The sequence below is a fragment of the Apium graveolens genome, chromosome 3 (genome assembly GCF_009905375.1).
Source record: "Apium graveolens cultivar Ventura chromosome 3, ASM990537v1, whole genome shotgun sequence".
Taxonomy (NCBI): domain Eukaryota; kingdom Viridiplantae; phylum Streptophyta; class Magnoliopsida; order Apiales; family Apiaceae; genus Apium; species Apium graveolens.
In genome coordinates this window covers 9,874,933-9,892,728 of record NC_133649.1, presented here as the reverse complement: position 1 = coordinate 9,892,728, position 17,796 = coordinate 9,874,933, and the positions used below count along the sequence as shown (strand labels likewise).

Sequence of the window (17,796 nt, the reverse complement as noted above, 5' to 3'; positions counted from 1 at the left end):
CCTCGTTATCGCATTAATTTCCCGTTTTTAGTTGTTTCGTATATCTGTTTTGAAATCGTTAAGAATGTGTTTAACAAATTCCATGTCGTTTAGTGCACATACTTGAAAGAATTGTGTTGTGTTGTTTGCCTTGTGTAGATAAGCTCTTGGAAAGTTAAAATTATTATAATTTAAAGCCCCTCGATGTGGGTTAGCTTTTGGCATGTCGACTGTCGTTGCTCGTCTCTCTTTTTTTTTTAAAAGGTACAGGCAAGATATCAAAATAAGTTAAAGTTTTTATAACTTAAATTCCCTCGATGGGGATCTCATAACGACCCTCATTGCATCGAGGGTTAATTTTTTGTAGCGTAGTTATAGCTTTGGAGTTTCAACAATTTACACATAAGAGCGTGTTACTGACAAAATTTCTTGAGTAGAATGTCGTTCCAGGTGTTCTTGATAGGCTGGCCTTCGAGGTGCGAGAGCTCATAGGTTCCCGTGCTAACGACCTTCGGAACTCTGTACGGGCCTTCCCACGTTGGTTTGAGCTTTCCCGTGACAGTGGGCTGGGATGCCGCGGAGTCCCGGAGGACGAGGTCTCCCACTTTGAAGAGTTTGTTCCTGACCTTCTTGTTAGAATAACTTGCAGTTTTCTCTTGCTGCACGATCATGCGTAGACGGGATTCCTCTCTTTTTTCTTCTAGCAAGTCATTGTGAAACTGCACACCCTCGAGAGCGAGGGAGGGATTGAAAACTTCGACCCTTGGGGAAATTAGGCTTATTTCAACTGGTAAGACCGCTTCGACGCCATATGCCAGGCGAAAAGAGGTCTCTTCTGTCGAGCTGCGAGGGGTCGTCCTGTATGACCACAGCACATTTGGCAGTTCGTCGACCCAGCAACGGGGAATCTCTTCAATTCTCTTCTTTAACCCTTGTAGGATGGTTCTATTTGTTACTTCTGCTAGCCCATTGGCTTGTGGATATGCCACTGATGCCTTGATGTGTCGGATTTTTAGCTCCTCTAAAGTTTTCTCAAATTGAGCCCCCACAAACTGTGTTCCATTATCTGAAACTAGGATTCACGGAACTCCAAAGCGGAATACCACATATTCCATGAAGAATTCAATCATTTCTTTCTCTCTGATCTTTGAAAGTGGTTTTGCCTCGACCCATTTTGTAGCGTAATTCACCGCTACCACTATGTATTGGCACTGGTTCTTAGATTTTGGAAAGGGTCCTACGATATCGATCCCCCACTGGAAGAAAGGGTATGGTGCGAGGACAGAATTGAGATTGGTCGTGGGTCGGTGGTCCACGTTTCCATGTAGCTGGCATGCTTGGCATTTTCTGACATATTCTTCACAGTCTTTCCGAATTGTGGGCCAATATAAACCTTGCCTGATTATTTTGAGAGCCAAGTTCTTTCCTCCGAGATGGTCTCCACAGATTCCTGTGTGAACCTCGACCATCGCTAGATGGGTTTCTTCTAACGTCAGACATCGGAGTAATTGTTCAGATAGGGCGCGCCGGTATAGCGACGAACCAATTACACAGTAATTTCTTGCCTTGAACATAAGTGAGCGAGCTTCGTGTTTCTCACTCGGGAGTTTGTTGTCGATAATGTACTCGAGAAACGGTTTTCGCCAGTCGGAGTTATTCTGGATTTGGTTGATAGAAAGCTCATCGATGGCGGGAGTAGCTAGGACATCGACGTACACTAGATTGATATTGATTGGAAGACTCGAGGAGGCTACTTTGGCCAAATGATCGGCCTATTGGTTCTCTTCTCTATCGACATTGGAAAGTTTCCATGAGGAGAATTTCTTGAGTAGTTCTTGTATTTTTTCCAGGTATTGAGCCATTTTCTCATTATGTGCCTTGAATTCCCCGCTTATTTGCTTGGAGACTAACTGAGAATCTCCGAATATGTCAATAATTTCAGCTTCAAGATCGATAGCCAGTTTTAAGCATGCGATGAGTGCCTCGTATTCGGCGATATTGTTTGTTGCCGGAAATTCAAACTTTAGAGCTTGTTGGATTTTGAATCCCCCGGACTTATTAAAATAATTCCTGCTCCTGCGGAGTCAGCCATCGAGGATCCGTCGATAAATAGCAACCATGGTCTTAAATGATTTTCGTCGAAACTCTGGGCTTTGGTCTGAAACTGACACTCAGCAACAAAGTATGAAAGAATCTGGGCCTTTATCGCAGTTCGAGGCTTATACTCAATATAGAACTGACTTAACTCTATCGTCCATGCGGCAAGTCTACCCGTCATGTCAGGTTTGTGTAGAATCCTCTTCAGGGGTTGATTTGTAAGCACATGCATCTCCCTTCCCTGGAAATAATGTCTAAGCTTTCGGCTTGCGACAACTAAGGCATAGACCAATTTTTCTACTTGCGGGTATCTGACTTCGGCATCTCGAAGAGAGTGGCTAATGTAATACACTGGGATTTCTTTTTCTTCATTGACTTGAATCAGTACGGCCGCGACCGTTTCATCGGATGCAGAGAGATATACTTTCAGAGGCTCATTTGGCAAGGGCCGAGTGAGGATGGGTGGAATTGTAAGGAATACCTTTAGCTCGGAGAAATTTTTCTCGCACTCCTCGTTCCACTCAAAGTGTGATGATTTGGAAGCTGCCTTTATTGCTGAGAAAAAGGGGAGGCATCTTTTTGACGATTGGGGGATAAACCTTCGAAGTGCGGCGATGCAACAGGTTAACTTTTGCAAATCTTTTACTGATTTTGGATTTTCCATTTCTAAGATCGCTCTTGTTTGGGATGGATCTGCCTCGATACCTCTTTGTGTAACCAGAAAACCGAGGAATTTTTCGGCAGTAAGACCGAACGAGCATTTAACTGGGTTTAACCGCATGTTGTTTTTCCTCGCGTTTTCAAATGTTTCGCGGAGGTCTATGACATGGTCAGAGGCAACCTTCGACTTTGTGATCATATCGTCGACATATATCAGCATATTTCTCCCAATTTGTGTGCCGAATATTTTATCCATTATTTGTTGAAAAGTAGCTCCAGCGTTGATTAAACCAAAAGGCATCACTCGGTATCCGAAGACTCCCCGGTGTGTGATGAATGCGGTTTGCTGCCAGTCTTGCGAGTCCATTTTAATCTGATTGTACCCCGAAAAGGCATCTATGAAAGAGAGAAGTTTGTTTCCCGCTGTTGCATTAATAAGTTGATCGATGTTCGGGAGTGGATAAAAGTCTTTGGGGCATGCCTTATTAACATCTGAGTAATCGATGCATATTCTCCACTTTCCGTTACTTTTCTTGACTAGGACCACATTCGAGATCCAAGTGGGGAATTGTACTGGTTCGATGAAACTGGCCTCGAGCAATCTATTGATCTCCAGGTCGATGGCTGCCCTTTTTTCAGCAGAGAATGTACGATGTTTTTGCCTCACCGGCTTGATGTTTTTACTGATGTGCAAAGAGTGTCGAGCGACAACCTCGGGAATCCCGGGCATGTCTTTTGGATCCCAGGAGAAAATATCAGAAAACTCACGGATAAGGCACGTGATATCTTTCTTTAATTGATCAGGGAGATTCTTGCCGAGCCTTGTGGTTTTCTCAGGATTTCCTTCGATCACTTCTATTTCTTCAGTTTCTTCGGCGGGAGAGCAAGAATTGCTAGTGGGTGGTTCCACAAGGTCCCTGGGGTTGATGTCAAGCACTTGATTAACATCAAACTCTTCGTCAATCTTTTTTCTGGGAAACACAGTGGTTAGGTAGCATTGTCTTGCTGTTACTTGATCACCAATCATTTCTCCCACGCCGAAATCTGTGGGAAATTTCATTTTTAAGTGGGAGATAAATGTTATAGCTCGGAGTGCGGTGATCGTTGTTCGTCCCAAAATGGCGTTGAAGCTTGAGGAAGCACTAATCACATGGAATTTGACCATTTTTCAAATCTGACAGGGTGGGGAACCGAAAAGCACTGGCATGTCGATGGTTCCTACCACATGAACCTCATTGCCTGTAAACCCGTATAACGGGGTTCGGGAGTTCTCGAGTCTTCGATCTCCTATGTACATTCGGGAAAAAGCATGATGATATAACACGTCGACGGAGCTACTATTATCGACCAACATTTTCTTAACCGTGTTGTTTCTCACACGCGTTGTGATGACAAGAGCATCTTGATGGCCTTCGATGAGACCGGGACGATAATCATCATCGGAGAAAGAGATGACTGGGGAGGGATTCGCTCGAGGGCGTTTAGCTGCCGAGGGATTGACATTAAAGACTTCTCGAGCATAAAGCTTGCGAGAGTTGTGGGAGAGGCCCCCGGTGACTATACCACCAAAAATAACGTCGATTACACGATCGTCCTCGCCTCGATGGTGACGTCTGGGTTCATCATCGTGTTGCACATAGTGGACTAGTTGTCCTCGACGAATTTTTCCTTCGATGAGATTGCTAAGCTGAAAACATTGCTCTGTTGTATGGCCAGTATCTTCATGATATATTCACAATATCTAGAGCTTGGGGGTCTTCCTGGTTTCATGGGTCTTGGAGGGCAATAATCCGGTTCTATTTTTAACACCGCTAAAATTGTCATTTTTTCGGTGTTGAGTTTAGTGAACTCTTTTTCAGATCGATTGTGGGGCTGCCAATCTCTTTCTCTTCTATCCCTCGGAGGAAGGTCCGATGTACGTGGCGGGGGCGACCTACGGCGCTCTCGGCGCCTTTCCCTCGCGGGGGATCGTGGATTGTAGCTTCGGCGTCGTTCATATTTTGACGACCTCCATGGAGATTGTATATAGCTTACCGCTTCTTGAAGCATCATGCGGTGTTCTATAATCTGGAACGCAACCTGTAGGGTTTTCGGTCTTTTTTCAAAGATCTCTTCTAAAAGAAGGCCATGCCTGGACTTATCGATGCCCGCTGTCAGGAAATTGACAGCCATCTGTTCTATTAAGTCTGGAATTTCTGCTATCTCTTCTCTGAACCGGGTTAGGAAACTCGTGAGACTTTCGCCGGAGCGTTGGTGCATTGTCATCAAGGATGCTGTAACTTTGATTCCTTTTTAGTTGCTGGAAAATCGGGCTTGAAACTTGCTTTTCAGAGTTGTCCACGAGTCGATTGACCGAGGTGGCAAGTTACTGTACCATCGGAGAGCCGTGTTTTGAAGGCAAGTGGAGAAGAACTGACACCTAGCGATCTCCGAGTGGCCGGAGAAAGCCATGCGACCATCAAATGTGTTTAAAAATGCTAACGGGTCCGAGGATCCGTCGAAATGATCGAGAGCAGGCATTTTCAGTGTCCTGTCGATGCGTGCTTTTTCAAGAACCCATGACAAGGGGCTTTCAGATACAGTTTCAAACCCAGACTGGTTTCTCATTATGGTACGCATCTGCGCGATTTCTTCTTGCATTTTGGCAAACTCTTCATGGGAGATAGATTATGTGGACGTAGTTCGCTGGGAGGCGTCGGCAGACGATATTGTGCGCTGTCGACGTCCTCGAGACTGTGAGTATGTCGATTCGGCTGAAAGCTCATACTCGTAATCGGCGTCTTCGTCATCGACGTAGTGATCACTGCCTTGCTCTTGATTTTTAATCGAAGCTTGCTGAAGCTCACGACGGAGACGATGGATTTCACGCTGTCGTTCAAGTTTGGCCTGCAGCATCTGTGTCTCCCGCTCTAGGAGTTCCAGTTCTTCATCGGAGTATGGCAAATCCTCCGGATCCTCAATGTTTTCAGCCTTCGACCTCTCAATTCTCTCAAGGTGAAGCCGCATGTCGCTTGACAACACATTTTTTCCTTTGGATGTCTGAATCCTTTGTCTTTGATCCGACTTGAACTTCCTCTTCCTGTCTCGCTGAGTAGCCTGTAATGATTTCGGCGTCCGATCATGAGATCCTTCCCCGGGGGGGAAACAGACACTTCGGTTTCAGAGTCGACTGTTTGGGCGGCTCTTGCGTCTCATTACCCTTTGGATTGGGGATAGCCTCTACCAGTGGTTTTTTTCCTGAGTTGGTCCGGCTGTTGCCGGATCAATCTCTTTAACGATCATCTTTGGTTGGATCTTAGGAAGTAAAGCCCCTCCTTCCAGCGCCAAATGATGTGCCAATAATATTATTATTGTTATTAGACTATAATTTTAGGAGATGATCTTCTTTACTTAATGAGCCAACCCCTTTCAATGAGGTTGTTGTCCTTTATTTATACCAAGTCCTAAATGGATTTTATCCTACAAATTGGGCCTTTCTGGGCTTTACATAATATTTCATAATTATCCTAATTATGACTCTTTTGGGCCATCTTGTTTTGGTTCAACAAATGGTATTCAGGTTATCACTCAGAATTAAAGTCATGGTTAAAAGTTAACCTTGAACTGTGACTGTTGTTTAAAACGAAACGAGTTTGCAAGTTGGTTCAGATAATCTGTCTTTAGCAACATGTTTTGCTTTGGATGTAATGTAGTTGATCGAATGTATCGAAACATAGTCTAGTATATGTTCAAATATTTGCAAGTGTTCAATATTTTACAGCCACTAAATTTTAATGAAACCAACCACATACGAGAGCGACTTTGTGCGATCAAGAGAGGGGTCAATGAGCAAATTAAATTAAATCAAAACGATGTCAGAGGTGTTGAACTTGAACTGACTCCGGTCACCATATATAAAATTGACATTAGTAGAGTTGAATATTGATTAAGTAATATTCGATAAAGTAATAATTCTGTTAAAATAATAAATTTCGTCGATTTTAATTTTGGTAAAATAATATTTTCGCTAAAAGTATAAGATATAAAATAATTAGAGAGGCACGAAGGGCCGATGATCAAGTAAAAAAAATAATTTTTAAAAATGAAAATTGAAAACTAATCTAAGTCACTATATCAATTTAATGTAATAGGAAGTTACATAATTTTATACTTTTTAAATAATGATTCTATAATAATTTGTGTCTTCTTTTCACGTCAAAATTCATTTCATCCTTGAACTTATGTGAATGAATAAACAACGCCTATGTTTTGGGAGTGTTGAAATAAGTAATTGTTCATCGCTTGAATGCTTTCTTTGATGAGATGTTCGAGATGATATTGTTATTGTCTTGTTTATGATCAATTCCTTCATCAGTGTTCATCAGCAACTCAACGATTTCTTCATACATAGGTAATTTCATATCCATGTCACTCTCCATTAAATAATTTATGAGATTGCTCAAAATTTATCACATTCTTATATTGTTTCGTAAATTATAGATAATTTTAATTTAATCCTTTGATATCATTATTTTTTTATCGAGTTCTTGTTCATCATTTTCTTGTGAACGAATCTTGCAATTTCGAAAATAATTTGCAATTGTGGTTGTTTTCACATCAATAATCCAAGTTGTGTAAGCAATACTTAACATTTAAGATATTATTTCGGTAAAGTAATTAAATATTAATTTATCGATAAAATAATAAAATATTATTATATTGATAAAATAATAAATTCAGTAAAGTATTATTTTTTTCAAGTTCCAAAAATATTACTTTAAAGCAGTGTTCTAAAAATTCACGATAAATCCCCTATTCAACCGATTAATCCCTGATTAATCATCTATAGAGAATCTGGCCGATTCGATTTTTGAAATCCGATTAATTCTTACGAATTTTTCTTTATTGGAGTATGTATAATTATTTATTAAAATTAAAAATATTATATTAATTAAATATGAATAAGTATATAAATTATGATATAATAAATATATATTTGTTAATAAATAACGAATATAATGATAATAATATATTAAATATAGTTTAATATTATAATACATCTGATTTTTACTAATAGATTAATCTCCAACTTTCAATTAATCATAAATCTGTAGCTCGATCGATCTTCACCGATTCCCGATTTTTACAACACTACATTAAAGAGGTTTAATGGTAGAGTGATAGATAACTTTTTTAATTTGTTAATTTTAAATTTTAAATTTAAATAAATATAATTGCATATATATTACTAAAATTATTCAATTTTTATCTTTAAAAATAGACAAAACCGAAAAATTACAATTACAAAGCACCTCACTCTATCACCAATCTCCTGTCTCATTTCCGGCCACCGGAACCCCCACCCCACCAAGCAAACTCACCGGATATCAAAACGATGTCGTTCTCAGCAAACCCACTAGCTCTAAGCGTACCCGAGCCGGCCTTCGAATCATGGCTCCGAGACACCGGCTACCTCGAAGTCCTCGACCAGAAAACCTCCGACCTCTCCGCCGCCGTCGCCTCCTCCGACAGTTCCGCCGCCACAACCAGCTTCCACCCTGCTGGAATTCACACCGGAGTATTCATTTCCCTGCTTTCAAGAATTTGGACCCTAATTTCTCTTTTGACTATCAATCCTTTTGCGAAACTCACCGCCGGCGATATTTCCGGCGAGACGCCGGCGTGGACAAGTGGGTTTATTGGTTTTTATGATTCTTATAGCTTTCCTTCTTCTACTGATCAAGCTCGCATGAGGGTTCATGAAAATTTTAAGCGTTATGCTAAGAATTATTTCTCCTTGTTTGTGCTGTTCTTCGCCTGTTCTCTGTATGTATTCCTATATCTATTTCTATCTTTTTTTGTGTAGTAAGAATATTTCGATAAACGAATAATCCCCTCCAAAGTAATAGGCACATTGTGTGTTTTAGTTTCTATAAATGAGTAATCTTGATAGAAAAAATTCTTAGGAGTAATAGACACTCGATAAATGAATATTTCGATAAACGAATAATCGCCTCCAACATAATTGGCACATTGTGTTTTTAATTTCAGTAAATGTGTAATCTTGATAAATAAAGTTCTTTGGTCCTAAGTTCATTCATTTATTGAGGTTTAAGGGCATTCGATTATTGAGGTTTAGCTCTATGTATGTTTAGTCACCGTCTTTATTCACCTTTACTTGGTTTATGTTGAGATGGCCTTGAAATGTTTCTTTTAATGTTCTTGAGAAAGTGTAGGGTGACAACATTTAGAATTAATTTGTAAAATAAAATGAAAGTTTTGATTTTTTCGAATGAAGATTGGAATTAATGAAAGGATGCCTTAGTTTGGGAAGAAGTTTGAGCTTCTATGATGTAGTTCTGTTTTAGGTTGTTTTTGTTTTTTTGCTTTTATTGCACATTTGATGCATTTTCTGAAGTGATTTTATGAATTGTTGTTTTTCGGTGGGAATATAGGTATCAGATGCCTCTTGCTCTTTTTGGATTGATATCATGTATGGCGCTTTGGGATGTGTTCAGATGTTATGGAAACCGTTGGGGATTAGATGAATACCCAGTGCTCAACCAGACATTGTTTATTAGTATGCAACTCGGTAAGGATTCTCTGTTTCTTTTATTATGAAAGATTAGATGGTTGCCTCTTTTAAGTTTTCTCGAGTTTTGTGTTTTAAATTTATTGAGGTTCAATTTTTATTTAGTAAGGAGGTGAATGACTTCTTTAAGTGTGGAGTAGACACTGGACATAGTTATATGACCCTTTACTGGATATGTGGTGTAAGTGTTGTTGAAATAAACATAATGCAAGTGTAGATTACTTTCACTCTGGCTCCTTGTTTCCCATATGGGACGAGATAGTAACATTACCTGTTTTCTCTCTTTTACCCTTTTTTAGTTGGTCTGTTTGTGTAAAAAGTAAAAGTAACTTAGACGTGATTCCTAGCACTAAGCTTTTTTTTTGTGACGTATTTATAAGTTCAATATGCTTGTGCTCATAAGTTCTGAAAATAACTTAAAGGAACATACAACTTCCAAATGTTGTATTTGATGTTATGGTCAAGTGTTTACTAGTTATAGGTAAGGGGTTCGAACCCCATTGCCAGCCTCTCTAAGTAAGATCTGCGTACCTTCTCCAGACTCGGCTGATGCTAATCATAATTATCCATCTATAAATAGATAAAGAGACTGACAAGAAGTTCACAATAATTCCTTGTTTCCCTTCTTTCTCCCTTCTTTTGAGGGAGCTCATCCTCGATTTTTGAAATAAGGAAAATCCTCCAGTCCCTTATGCAAAGAGAGTAACAATGCTTTATGGATAGACTGATGTTTTGGAATTGGTTTCTTGAGAAACATATAGGAATAAAATAATGATGTGAACAATTGTTATTTCCATATATTGGTTTCCTATCTTCAATTTATGTTGCAAATAATCTTTTTATTTTTACTTACCTCATCCTGTTATTTTGTAGAAACTATTTTAAGTTCAATTCAGGCGTTCTCAAATTCCACTTGCTCCCAGATAATAGTTTTCCCGAGGCATTCATTATGTTTCAGAGCCGTTATATCTTGGAAAACTGTTGGCTATTGCTTGTAGTTCATCTTTTATTTTCCATGTTTTTCATGAAATTCTTCAACAATGGCATTCCAAAAAGATTTGCCGTTCATATTTAGCTACATTTATAACATTTTGTTACTCTCCTGAAAAAAGTCCCGATAGCAAGCATTTTCCTAAATATGTGTACCTGATTAAAGTGAAGCTAATCCCAATCCATATCTTATTATCTTCTCCCAATCATATAAAATGATACAAATAAGAAATCATTGTTTATTTAGATTTTTTTTGAAAGGGTATTTAGAAATTATTAGTTAAGTTACAAATATGTAATTCTACTATTAAAATGGAGTATATAGGTTTTTCTGATTAATTGACTACCGAGTACAATTAGTAATGAGTTATTTACCAATATATAAATAGACAAAATCTTGCTTCCAGTCATGCTCCTGTCTTCCTCGTGTCCTTGGTAATTAGGTATTATCTTGTATTGGTAGTGATTTTATGTGGTTAAGTTCCTTACTTCATATCCTTATTTTTATCTTTTCATAGCCATGTTAACCATCTCTTACTGCAGGCACACATTAAACTCCGGATATTTTGAATTTTAACTGGTAGTGAAACCTATATATCTTATTTCATATTTTTTTATTAATGAAATATTACTGCCAACATTTTGTTATAATTATTAACGTAATATGTATTATAATCTTAAAACAAATTTTACTATCGAATCAATGTATAAAATTAAAACAATATATTGTATCTAAATTATGAGATTCAAATTTAGAATAATTTTAGAGGTTCCAAACTGGGTACGAAATAAATATTTCGCGTCATATTTTAATTGGTGATAAATCAGTTAAATATAATAGACCTCCTCCACTGCATTCACGTCAATAGCAGTGCTTAAAATTTTTCATAATGTCATATCATCACCTCCATTATCTTTTGAACCAGTTTTCGGTTACTAATTTGATATCTATAGCATTATAGTCAAATCTATGTCACGTATCTTTCTTTTCATCCTTGTCATCCACATAACAACACTAAAGCTGCTTCCTCCATCAATTAAAGACTTTGTAGGTGCAACAAAAGGAGTCTGGCACACTATAATTGTAGTTATGTCAGAAGGTGGAGGAGCCAAAACGGTTAGCGAAGGAGCATGTATTGTTGGCATAAGAAGTTTATCTTTTATCATTAAAATATTAAATACATATATAATTGACTAATATTATAAATAGGTCAGTAATTTAAAAAGGTAAAGACCAATAAAAAGATCCAACTAACAAAATGCAGAAAGTAATATGATACTGAACTAATTAGAAATAAATGAGAAGTAAAATAACGTGTATAGTATCTTAATTTAGAGCTTACGATCTAAACTAGTAATCTCTCCTTTTATTCCTCTAACTTGTAAGTATCAATGATAACAATGCTAGGGGTGCTTTTTCATTACCTAAAGGATTTATGGGTGCAAAAGAAGGCATGGAAATTTTGGCACTGAAAAACAACATTATTGTTGGGAAAAATCCATCAAGTAATAAAAACTGCAAGTGCATGGGCGTACGTGAATACGGGACAAGTACATGTCGAACCGTAGAAAACGCAAATCAAGTTTTTATTTTATAAAATTAATAAAAACAATCAAAGTTGTATATAAGATATCACTTGTAAAAGGATCTAAGGAACAGATTTTATCAGCTAGACACGATGTCATGGTGTAACATAAATATTAGTCTCTACTAACAATTCATCACATAAGGATTCGGAAGTAGGCAACTAGTGATTTCAAATCAAATATAATTTAAAAGTCTTAAAAGTTACATATATCAATCTTATCAATTTAAGTCAACTTTAAAAAATCATACGGAGCCTATGAGCAACCCCAATAAACTAGCTACTCAAACTCTTAAAAATAAATTTTAAGGAACAAGATCAAAATAGGTGCTCCAACAATCTCTTAGTCACTCCTTATATCACTAATAGCTTCACCTCACTAGTTATTTTTAAGTAGCACCTTTTTCTTTTTAAGAATTCCTTTATATTAAACATGAGTCTATCATCTTTCTCCCCCTAACTTTAATGAAAAGAATGTATTATTACTATTAAATTATTAGATAGGGAATGAATACATGAAGAATTGTTGGAGATAAAGTTTTTTATCTATGTCTTAAACCATATAGAGCTAATGTTTTATAAATAAGGGAGGAGTTAAGAGGGTGTTTGGACTTGCTCTAACGATACAAACTCCCAACTCTACTTGTGTGGCTCGCATAAAAATATTCAAATAGATATGATATTGATAATTAATAACAAGATCAATATCGTACTTAAAAGCACAAACACCACAATAATCTTGTCTATTTAGCCGACTACAGCCGCCCTTAGAAGGGTCAATATAAATATTAAAACTCATACCAATAATCGAGATGAACATGAACCTTTTATTGAATAATAAAATCTTGAATACCAGGGAGACCAGAAAAACATTAAGGAGAAAGAGAAGAAGGGAGAGATATGAGATGTCTATACAATGACCCTAACATGTTTATTTATACTAAAATAATTATACATTAGCATTAATTACAAGGATTTTCTTATTTATTCACAATAATCTTCGTAACCTAATGCTTGCCAAATGCCTGCTCCACGATTCTGCTGACTAACTTATCATGATATTCAAACTTTTGATGCATTTTTTTCCATTTTTTGTGCAAATTCCGAAAATCTTCTTTAATACCTGCACAATTAATAACACCGCACAATCAAGCATAAAAAAAAGGAAAATAATGTACTAAATAATTACAATAATACACTAATAATATACAATTAAAATGTGTCATTAATCATATGGTGGAAGAGGCTCAGTAGGGCTTGAGGCTGAGAAGCCAGGGGGTTGGTGGAAGAGGAGCCAAATGGACATATAATTGAGAAGTATATATCTTTCTTAATTCACCAGCAATGGATATATGATTATACATTGATTCTTTCTTATTGACCAATTAATATCTACTTCCGAGTCAAACCTCATGCACCTTTTCCATCAGCCCCAATAGCTACTCTGCCTCTGCCTCTTCGGTATAGAATAGTGGTTCATGTTCTCATGTGGTGCAGCCTTTAAATACTAATTTAGGGGGTGTATTTATTTTAGATTATGTAGGATTTTTTTGGATTTCAAAAGTTTGAGAGTATTTAATTTGGATTTTAAAAAATCCGTTAAAATCTAGGTGTATTCAATAAAGAATTTAAACAATCCCTAAATATGAGGGAATTCAATTTAGATTTTTAAAAAGTTTGGGTGTATTCAATCATGATTTCAAATTATTTTTTAAAATCTAGAGGTATTCAATATAAATTATAAACAATCTATTAAAAATCTATCGGTATTCAAAAACTTTTTAACATTAAAGGATTTTAAAAGTCATTGCATTTCGTAGGATTTCACAGAATTCTTGAAATTTCACTTAAATTCAAAAGATTTTGTTGGATTTTAGAAAGAGTCTACTAGACTCTACAAATTCTGCATGGATTCTATCAATTTTATATAGATTCTAGGTAAATTGTTAAATCAACGAAACTCCATTAAAATCCATGGATTATTAACAATCCGTTAAAATCTGAATTGAATACACCCCCTAGTGATAGCATAAGGAATAATAGATAGAATATACAAAAATACTATTTATTATTTTTTATGCTTTAACAATGATTTCAACAACCATAAATTCAAATTTTATATATTGATAATTTATATTCTTTAAAGTTCATTTTTAAAATATTATGTAAAGAAATCTATAATAAACTTTTGCGAGATGATGAATATTTATTCTTTGATTTTAGTTCACTTGTTAATTTATGTATGTTTTTTTCTTTGAAAAGGATGTTATGAGAAATTTTCGCGAAGTTTCCTTGAATCAGTTTTTTAATGTGTAATTGAATCAATTAGTTTTAGAATCTTGGATAGAAATCTGGTAATGGATAACGGATAACAGCTTTTTCTATTACACTGTAATAAACCAATTTTCATTTACATGGGTCATAAAAAACTAGCTAATATCATGCAGAGATTAATTTTAAATTTTTTATCTTATTATGTATTTAAATTGTAATTTATTTTTGTTTATTTTAGCAGTAGATATGTATTTAAGTTATAATGGTTATGTAAATTCTGCTCTGAATACTTTTAAAAAAAAATTAGAGTTATGAATATGTAGCCTCTAGAGTATAAATTAGAATAGTTATACATGTTTTAAATGACATAGTTTTTTTAATATATTTAGACCTGTTAAACTATGTTTAGAATAAATTAGGCTAGTAGAGTACATGTGAATCAAGGTGTAGGGATGATAGAGGGCTATATGAGTGTTTATATATTGATAGTTTAACGGGTTTATTTGTGTTTACTATGTAAACTAATGAATTGATATTAGTAAATTAATATATTATGACTGAATGACCAAATTATAGACTGACAGACTAGACTTCGGACAAAATTTAAATTGAATAGGTTACCTGATAGTTGAAGAATTAATCGCATCATGATTATTTTTCCCAGAAGCCTGTATGTTTTAGATTTTAAAAGAACTTTATAAATCATTAATTTAAGTTTGAATGTGTTGCTTACCATCTATGTTAAGATCAAGCAATAGATTAACTTCCTAGGAATGAACCATCTATATTGCTTGCTTCAATCTTCATCTTTAAATATATGCCCGGATGAATAATCTTAACTTGATGAGTCAAAGATATTATTATCCATTCTTTGTTATATACACTTCGCTATCACTTCATCATCAGTTTGCATTCCATTAATATCGGCGTCATACTGTTCATGCACATTATGAAGAGAGCGCATGTTGTATCATATGCTATGTACAACTTGCATTGCAACTATACAAATTTGTCAGCTATCACATTCGTTACTGGCCTTGTGGAAAAAGTAGCTAAGGCTACTGGTTTGCACAATATATCTTTAGAAGATGGGACCAGATTGTCTTGTCCCTATTAGTTCTGTATGTACAATATCTCAAGGTTCTTATACAGCACTCTTGGACGCGTGGTGAAATACATATTCTGTTTGCTGATGATTATGACATACAAATGTTGTCATTTTGTGGTTTTGTTGTTAAAGCCTTCTTAGATACGAATATGCAATCAGAAATGGCTATGAGATATAGCAGATTTTCCAAAAAAGTCTTAATAAAATACATGCTTTGACATGTCTTGTTTGATCTTAAAAAATAAGCATTTACAATTTTAGTTGCTTAAGTTTTTGTAGCAAGCTGTTCCCTTGGATATTGACGGTCTTTAGTTTCACAGGCACTGTGATTTTTTTGATGTACTTTAAGGTTCAAATGGCTCTAATATGTGCTGTCGGGGTTACTTATGCAGGTATTTGGTATTTCTTTACTACCCAGCACCTTGGAATTATGTTATTGTTCTCATGATTCTTCTTGTTTTCCGTTATATTGTAGTTACAATTTTACATGCCTCATTCCGGAAGCTGAGCCCGGCCAAGCCACCTTCTCGAGGGAGATCAAAATAAAACATATACATGCTAATGACCCTGATAAGTAGTGAGCGTTGGTCATATTTTTGGAACATTTAGGAGGGTTCTTGTAATAGTCTCAGTCCGTTTTCCTGTAGGAATTTTGTTGGGCCTGCCTTTCTGCAGCAGGGAATCTTTTTCATTGATGATGCCCGTTGAAATTGGTATTAGGCATTCCAGCACTTGTAGGCAACTGAAACACTTTGATGGATGAGGCAATATCATTGTAAACATAATTATAGTAGGTGTGCTGATACCTTTTGAACTTGAGCTCTAGATCACAATAGGTTCTTGGAGTGAATTTTGCAGGCTAGATGATCGCACATTAGTAGCTGTATATGGAATTACTTTTACTTACGTTTTCAGTGGGATCCATCTTATGTTTTCTAAATCTATATCTATAATGTAATCCAATTTACTTATACAAGTTTTTATCAGCAAACAATTAGTTTGCGGAGACCAATCTAGGTTAAAATTCTCGACCAGTCATGGTTTAGAAAGTAGCCGATAGCTATTAGAGATTAAATAGGATTTCACAAGTAGAATTTACCTCTATGATTTTTGTCTGTATAGAGTAGATATGTTCTAATTTGATTGCCAATTCAGTTCTTATATCGAAAGTTTTTCTATTTTTTTCAGAATGGGAAGATCACAGCTTTACATTTCAAAGTAACCGAACACAGGTCATGTAAATATGTATTAGAATCAAACATCAAGAGCTGAAGCAAAACAAGCACCAATTTATATAGATTATTGTGAGTTCATACTTTCTTGCAAGACAGTCTCCCTTTTTGATGGATTTATGGCATGACACTCATTGCAAGCTGACACAAACCACCTGAAAAATCTCCAGAAAAACCCTCCACTCCGCTTTCCATTGGCGCCCTGTTTCTTCCCCTTATCGTCGTCCTGTTTCTTCCTTTTCGATCCTTGTTGAATGTCTGTATCAGCTTTATTTTTCCGTGAAGTCTTGCGAGTTAATACTGGCGTTTGAGTAACGTATTGCCAGCTCCCATATTGCCTGCTCAAACTCGGCCTGTTTGCAATGTACACATCCTGTTTTTTCCTTGCACTTCTGGATCTATTCATCAACACTCTTCTCTCAGAGACATCACTTGTGCTTGTTCTAGCACTAGTGCTGCAGCTACTGCTGCTACTCCTGCTATTAGTACTATTACTCCGAGACGACATTAACGAATCCTTGCTGCTGACACTGCTAGTCCGGCTCATTGTTCTCGACATTGTAGTATTCAAGCTCAAAGATTTCATCGGTGGACATGGAAAGTCATGAGGCAAAAGCCGACCATTCAAGAACAAATGATCAGCAGGTGAGTTTGGAGACTTCGGTGTAACAAGCTCGAACTCGAACTCATGATCTTGAACCGGCTTCTCCGGTTTCGAGACCTTGTCCTTCTGCACAAGATTCTCCATAGAATGTTTCAAAGAATGCACTGAATGAATGAATGAAGGGACTTGAGTCCTTACATTTATACAAAGACAAAGTGTAGTAACATGAATTTTAAATCAGGGGGACATGATATGATTGGCTTTTACTCCCTAAAGAAAGGTCATGACAATATTAAAATGACCCCATTTGTTGGTCCATGGAGATAAGCCTTGTGGTCACTATAATGTACTTTGATAATTCAAGATTAACAAAGAAGTTAACGTGCTCAAAGTTGAAAATTATAAGCATAACCATAAGTAGATCAAACTTTAAAAAGTATGAAACACTGACAGTGACAGAGAGATAGGATAGTGAAAAAGAAGAAAGAAACCAAAGCTTTGAATAATGTATAAGAATGAAATGTGTGCAAAGTTAAAGGCATTGTGAGAGATAGAGAACATTCACAGTTACCTGCCAATAGTCCAAAATATATTGTTATTCTTCTTCTTTTTATGGGGTATTATTAAGATAACGAATGTGACTGCTGATTCTCTTTGTCTGCCTCCTTGTTTTCAATTCCAAGTGTTGATTTAAA

General features: G+C 36.3%; 1 protein-coding gene across 2 annotated transcripts; it reads left to right on the top strand.

The window, feature by feature from the left end:
- Positions 1-8,003: 8,003 nt before the first annotated feature.
- Positions 8,004-16,179, top strand: LOC141711634 (PRA1 family protein H). Of its 2 annotated transcripts, XM_074514221.1 has the most exons (4): positions 8,004-8,541; positions 9,171-9,307; positions 15,586-15,657; positions 15,741-16,179. In XM_074514221.1, the coding sequence occupies exons 1-4, from the start codon at positions 8,111-8,113 to the stop codon at positions 15,809-15,811; spliced, it is 711 nt and encodes a 236-aa protein (XP_074370322.1). In that variant the 5' UTR covers positions 8,004-8,110; the 3' UTR covers positions 15,812-16,179. The 2 variants fall into 2 exon arrangements, with proteins under 2 accessions (XP_074370322.1, XP_074370323.1); XM_074514222.1 differs by lacking the exons at positions 15,586-15,657; positions 15,741-16,179 and adding an exon at positions 10,181-10,548.
- The last annotated feature ends 1,617 nt before the right edge of the window (positions 16,180-17,796 follow it).